Genomic DNA, 7,529 nt, shown 5'->3' with positions numbered 1-7,529 from the left:
ACCATTTTATCCACTACAATTGCATTGCTCAAATGTGCTGTTATTGGTACCAATTACTACTGAAAATATCAACGAGATGTTTATTTATATTTGAAGACATATTAAAGGCTTTAACGCTTATTTTCGACTCGCACTACTATTCATGATTGAACAAAACTTTTGGCAGGTACTGTATGGAAAAGTATGTTTAATGAACAAGAGTCGAGAGGATAATGAGATTTTTTCTCACTATCTACGATTTTGCCAGCGCGCATCCAAGACATTGGAAGGAGCACATCGCTAGAGAAAGTTAATGAAGTATAGCACTCATTTGACTCTAGCGCAGCACATGAACGTCCTTTAAAAATCGAAGCCGGGGATTCCCGCGGGATCCGCGCTACCAAAGAAAGACATTATAAATTAAAATGTACCATCGTAATAATCCTTCAATTCATTTAAGAAATTACCAGCAAAATTTTTGTTTGTTCCAACTTTAACCTGTATAATACATATAAACTACTTAAAATTCAATCTCCAAGAGATCGCTGTGTTTCTGTGTCACTTTTGGGTACAGCAGCCTGAAGTTAGGGATCTCCTTAGCATCCCGTCCGTCGCGTCGGTCGGGGCGCCTTCCTGCACGTAACCCGATGGCTTAATCAGGTTCATTGAAATGGAATTCTTAATCGAGAATGGACGCAGGTGCTGTTTATGAACGGTTACGTTGAATGCCGTTTAATTTGCATAATTCTGATACACCAGACCAGCACAACAACAACAGCCAGGCTTGATTAATTAATAACATGAGCGCTACGCCATCGAGCGGAACCTGCTAATTATGATAACGCTAAAAATTAAATGAAATAGGTAATCAGAAATGGTCACATGCCACTCTATTCTCTACCATTTGCATTTATTATTTTCGCAAATAACTCGTTCAAAATTAGAAATATTTATAACATACATTTACAACCTTACCTTTTACGTATCGGATAATATAACAAAATAAATATTACTGATAGAAATTGTCAACGTCGCTGGTCAGAAAAGAAATATAAAGGAATCAATTAATAGACCCACTATTCATAATATTTGTGACAACTACAAATGCACCTTCGTTTTTATTCATAAAAGATAAAAGATTAATAAATTTTGAAGTATTTTAGATTAATTTAATAAAAACGATAGGTAATGCGGGAGTAGAAACACGACAATCTTTAGTTTCATTCTTTTATTAAACGTATCGCCAACTAATTTCAAAATATCCTATTATCGGCTGTCTCAGCTGCACCAATTTCCATCACATCCTTACTTAAGCTAGAACGATAGATAGATAGTGTTGATGCGCAATTCATGATGTCTTTTAAACAAAGAAAACATTTGTACTATTCGCAGTTTTAAATTTAAAATAACGTGCATGCAAGTTAAGTTATTTTTTGGTGTTAGTTTGAGTGAATTTTTGTTTAATTAAAAAGGTTAAAAATCACACGAACCATTATCATTCCGTGAAGTTATTATTCGGTCGTTATATTCAAACATATCGACTTCGTTCAATTAACTTTTACCGAAGAGGATTAATTGTTCCTTAGGAAAATCACTAGGCAAGCAACACACCCGCATCAATCAACAGATAGAATGTTATTAATTATTTATTATATAGTGATGATTTCTAAAGAAATCCTTTTTGTATTTTAACAAAGTGGAGTTGTACTATAAAGAACACAGGACGTTCTCTTATTCGTCCTTTTCTCTATTCGTAAAAAATTTACATGATTTCAGGTCTCCGTAACAGCCATTACGGTGTTCCTTTGAGGCCAAAGGAAGACGATGGAATTCCATTAGCACGCCGTCCGCAAAAACGTCAGCAACGCGATTTACTGGAAGACGGAGAACGTTCCAGATTCAGACCACCGTCATCACCATCAACATCGTCGTCCATCCGAAGGACGTCCGCACAACCGAATTGTTGTGAGAAACAAAACAGATGTCAGACAAAGTTGGAATTCGGCCAACGTATACGCGAACCTAAATAAATCGGGGGTGCAAACTTCCCAACACGAAACCCTTAAACACCCACACACACGCTATGTTTACGTCTTTTGCGTACGTGTTCCACAGTAGATGCGGACCGGGGCCTCAAAGTGGTCTGAAGTTTCCGCGGGCGCTGTTTTAAGACGATACGTTCCTACGGGACGCGTTCAGAAAAAAGTTCGTCCGAAACTTTCGGCAAAAGTTGGACACGGAAGCTCGCGGAAGTGCAAATGAAGGAGACATGAAATATGGGATGAGTTTTAGGGGAATGTTGGGGAAAATTTCCGTTGGGCGCGATTGTTCGGAATTTATGTGCATATGAGACCAGGGAAACTATCTCGTACACGGAGGGGATTCCGATCCGTCGGTTACTATACGATTGATAAAAGCCGCAAAAGTTTCAAGTGGTACTGGATAAACGTGAGTATGATTTATTTTAACCCTTCTAGCAATTCTTCAAGGTTAGAAGCGTTTTAAATGTGGTGTTACAGGCGAATGATGAGGATACCGAGGATATAGAAGGCTAGAAATGAAGAGGCAGTAGAAAGAATAGGAGAACAGAGGACTCTATGGAAGTCAATAAAAAATAGGCGAGATAGGTTGGTAGGACACCTTCTCAGGCATAAAGGCGTAGTCATATTAGAGGCAGAAACAGGAGTTAAGAGGAGTAAAGCTAGATTAGATTACAGTTCGCAAAAAGGATGTGGGATGTTCTTGTTTTAGGAAAATGCAAAGATTAGCTCAGGATAAGAAGGAGTGGAGGTACGTGTCTAACCAGTCTTAAGGACTGACGACCTTTTTATGATGACCAGTTCTTCAAAGTTATTACGTACTAGTAGTATGCCTTGTTCCTAAACCAATATTTTATTAAAATTTAAAGTGGTCTGATTCTGTCTTGACACGAGCGGCGAGCTTCTTCAGAGATCCTTACATTTCCGATGCTGGATGTGGACATCGTTAGAAAGCAACTGATCTGAATGAAAACAGCATCAGTTCACTTACTAGCCGCAAAAGTCTCTACCAATTTGTGAAAGTAACGTATTTGGGTTGGTTAAATAGCTGGTTGGACACGCACATCCATTCTTTCTTATCCTGAGCTAATCTTCGCATTTCCTTAAAAATAGAACTTCCCACATCCTTAACTATTTCTAAATGATAATCTAATCTCAATCTACCTCCACACCTCATAACTCCTGTTTTTTGCCTTTAATATGTCCCTAACTAGCCGTACTACTAACCTATCTTACGTATTTCTTATTGACTTTCACAGCGTCCTCCGTTCTCCTGCTCTTTTTAATACTTCATCAGTTCTAACCTTCTCCATCCACGGTGTCATTATTCGCCTGTAATGCTACATTTCGAATGTTTTTAGCCTTTTTGCTCCACCGCGCCCATCGCCCACGTTTCGTACAAAAAGCTTTTTCAAATTTCTAAAATAACAGTTTGCAAACATCGAAGTGACTTATTTTTGTTAAAAGCGACTCGACTATCGCTATCGTTTGCTTTATATCTCTATTACTCCTTCCATTCTAAAAATTATGTGACTTCCCAGGTACTGGGTATTAGCGACTTCTTCTTCTTTTATTTTCTGTTAAACACAGAAAACTTAATAATTACACTGTACTTTGGTTAAGGGAAAAATTGATTAAAAGATCTGAAATACTTGTAATGAAGTATTTCCTAACAGAACTATTAAAATCGATTCGAACGCTTCCTGCTTAGTTGTATTATTGTTTATAAAGGCATAATTTCCTAACAATTATCTTACTGTTAAATATTTCCTGACTATTGGGGATCTGTGTGTTTCAGGGGAAGCTGTCGTCACATTCCGATAGCCCTTCAATCACCATTGAACGACGGTCAAAGTGATGCTCAACCGGTCGCAGAATTCAGACCATGTTTACTACATGGCCTGTAGCATTTCTGCTGTTGATTTATATCGACGTCGTTGTTTCCGGTCCCCGTTACAGTTCGCGCATAGTTGAAATTCAAACGGGCGCCATACGCGGAATTATTCTCGAACTTAATTCGCGCCACCTCGAACCCGTCGAAGTGTTTCGCGGAGTGCCGTACGCCGCGCCACCTATCGGACCGTTACGTTTCGCACCACCGCAGCCGCCCCTTAAGTGGCCGGGTACGAGACTGGCGGATACATTCGGGACCGTCTGTCCTCAAAAATACCCGGATCTGAGCAACAAAACTGCCGCACTAATGGAAATGCCAAAGGGACGCTACAATTTTTTGAAAAAGCTCTTGCCTCTCCTCGTTAATCAAAGCGAAGATTGCCTCTTTTTAAATATATATGTACCCGGAAGTGGTAAGAACATATTAAAGTACCTTCTTCTACGTGGTAAGGTCTAGATGGTGGCCCCCATCCCCGAACGGGGTGGAAATGGGGGGGATCGAAAGAGGTCTCCCCCACCGCTGTACCATAAAAAGTTCGTGGCGGTCTCACCCCCATAAAAAGTTATAAGGGTTCAAAGTTAATAAATATGCCAATTTTTATACATTTCTAGGCATGTAAATATTTATATAGTCATTCTTAAACAATATTCAATGGTAAAACTAATGAAAAATACATAAAAATATTGAGAAAGTTATATAAAACATTATTTAAATATCTTTATCAATAGGGTAGGTTAGGTTAGGTTAGGTTGTCGGGTTTTGTTCAAGTGACCACCCTCTTTCGATCCCCCACCTCCACCCGTCTGAAAATATTTTTTTATTGAATTTTATTTGAATTATAGTGTATGAAAATTGTCAAAATAATCAACCTTCAACCCCCATAATTTTTTATGGGGTTTTACTCAGGTGACCACCCTCTTTCGATCCCCCCTAGCCCTACCCCCGAAGGAGGTGGGGGGCTATCATCTAACCCCCATAACTTTTTATGGGGGTGAGACCGCCACGAACTTTTTATGGTACAGTGGTGGAGGAGACCTCCTCTTTCGATACCACCCACCATCATCTAGACATTTACCTTCTATGTTGCATGTTTTGCATTTATTATATGCATTTTGGGCTTTCAGACGTGTTAGAAATCCGAAATCAAAAACTTTGCAACCGTTGTAGACGTAAGATAGTGTAATTCATTAATTCTAATACTTAGAAATCAAATATATATATACAATATAAAAGAAATAAGAAACTTAAAGACTACTTACCAATATTAAATATATGCTGTTATTGGGATTCTGAAACAAACGAGAATCAATTTTAGTTAAGACCATTTTTGAAGGAAAGCCGCAAGAAAAAAAATTAAAAAATAAATTAGAATGGAGAACTACGAGTTACTGTTTCATTTACTTGATGTATATTATATAACACCATTTTGTCAGAAACTTCGTTCTAATAACTCACCCTCAGTGTTTTCAAATTTCTGTCACTCGCCGAAATTTCCTAAATAATTCTCGAGTTACAGTTAAAAACCTGCACTCACGTAGTTGACCTTGTCTTACTAATATAATATTCTTGACAATAACAAAACATCTCTCTCAGTCTTGTTGAGGTATATTTTTCCTTCTTTATGTAGGGGATATCTTTAATGCTACTGACCTTTGAGTTCCCCTAGATCTTCCCACTTTGTCGAGCAGGTTAAACAACAATTATGAAGATATAAATTCAATAACGCCGAAATTTATTACAATATCTGAACTACAACATTTGTTTGTAATTCGTGTAAGCGCTGAATTCCAGCATTATTCTCACTAACCGATATGGGTTCTAACTGTTCGCTTCATGTTACCGCCATTATTTTAATGCTTTTGGTATTGAAAATTGATGGTTTATATGGACCGTATGTCATAAAAAACAAAATCGTCGAGCGACAGGTCTAACTATCGATCGAGATCGACGGCAGAAGTTTACTAGACCTATTACTCTAGGTCACAAGCAAGTATAAAAACACATAAAGGATAACATTTTCATGATTGAATAATGTCGATGCGTTGCGCCTAATAAAGCTGCAATATAGACTCGTTTAGGTTTTGTTGCATGAGTTTTTTCGTTGTACAAAATTCCGTAAGAAAGACATTACTTAAGTCTTTCACAAGTATCTAGGTATTGGTAATAGATTAAGTTCAAAGGCGTGTATTAACCTTAAGAAATAACAACTTCATTTAACTTTATTAATCATTTTAACGGTATGACGTAAACTGTTAAGCGTAATTTGATTTAATCGTCTCACCCTTTTTATATTTTTCCGTCTAAAAGCCGTTTAGGAATATTTGAGGTCCCTCAGGTTCCCATTATCCTTTTAATAACAGTGATGAATACGTACTGGCCCGAGTCTAACTGCACCCTTAAAATTTTTTAATTTTTTGAAAGATCTTTATTACTTTCGGTTTTTTTTTTCTACTCCTTGCTCCTGGCTAACTTTTCATTCTCGCTTAATAACAGAGTTAACTAGATTACGTCGGCTCTCATAAGAATTCTAACAAGACATTTATTTGAAAAGTTTGCGTAGGAAAACTTTCGTGGTTTCCACGGGACTTAAAAGTTATCTTTTGAAAAATCCGCCTTACAACTCTTGGTGTAGTTGTACATGTGTATAGAAAAGCTCCAGTTAGAGATGGAAATATAAAATAAGAAATTTGCATTTTCCTTCTGTTTCTCATTATAATTGCAATCCTTTCCTTAATTTTGTAATGACTAGTCACAAACTGCTTCCACGAAGTACATTCCCCATCATCAACATCATCAGTCTTTAGACTGGTTGGACACGTACCTCCACTCTTTCCTATCCTAAGCTAAACTTCGCATTTCCCTAAAACTAGAACAGCCCACATCCTTAACTATTTGCGAAGAGTAATCTAATCTAGGTCTACCTCTACCCCTCTNCTTGGAGGAGATTATGTTGAGAAATAAAAAAAAAAATTTTTTAAAAACCTTGTTTTTCTTGGTCAGGCCGGAAACTTATCAATCCACCCTCGTATATTAGCATCTAAGACCCGTGGCAAATACATCGGAGCCTTTCTTTAATATAAAAAAACTTCACGTTGTAGTCTAATCTTTACAAAATTACGAAGTAAAATAGATATGTAGCTGTGCTTACCAACCCTTATAATTATTGTGTGCATTTTTGGTTGATTATTATCTATCTGGTAGGTACCTTGCAAGATACATGGGATATGCCTCATAGAATTTCTTAAATATGTTTTCTAGAGATAAATTAAATAAAGTTATACTTCGTTTACTTTCTGTAGCGATGTAACCTTCAGTTTGACAGGCGCAAAGTAGAAAAGAACAGCACTAGGCCAGAAAAGGAAAGAGACAACTCTCGGCCAAACTCTTAACCGGTGAGAGCGTATAATCCGTACAGTACTGCACGGAAAAATTGACCATTTTATCCACCACAATTGCATTGCTCAAATGTGCTGTTATTGGTACCATTTACTACTGAAAATATCAACGAGATGTTAATTTATATTTGAAGACATATTAAAGGCTTTAACGCTTGTTTTCGACTCGCACTACTATTCATGATTGAACAAAACTTTTGGCAGGTACTGTATGAAAAAGTA

General features: G+C 37.3%; 1 protein-coding gene across 1 annotated transcript in view; it reads left to right on the top strand.

Moving 5' to 3' along the window:
* LOC108737493 (neuroligin-1-like) overlaps nt 1–7,529 on the top strand; it is a 279,274-nt gene that overhangs the window by 136,501 nt on the left and 135,244 nt on the right. The window contains exons 3-4 of the mRNA XM_018470359.1: nt 1,756–2,427; nt 3,817–4,324. Of these exons, the coding sequence (XP_018325861.1) occupies nt 3,904–4,324 (421 nt within the window). The 5' untranslated portion in view covers nt 1,756–2,427; nt 3,817–3,903. The remainder of the gene's footprint in view (nt 1–1,755; nt 2,428–3,816; nt 4,325–7,529) is intronic.

The sequence above is a fragment of the Agrilus planipennis genome, unplaced genomic scaffold (genome assembly GCF_000699045.2).
Source record: "Agrilus planipennis isolate EAB-ADULT unplaced genomic scaffold, Apla_2.0 scaffold117, whole genome shotgun sequence".
NCBI classification, from domain to species: Eukaryota; Metazoa; Arthropoda; class Insecta; order Coleoptera; family Buprestidae; genus Agrilus; species Agrilus planipennis.
Note: the sequence above shows the minus strand (reverse complement) of the source record. Positions and strands in the feature narration are given on the sequence as shown.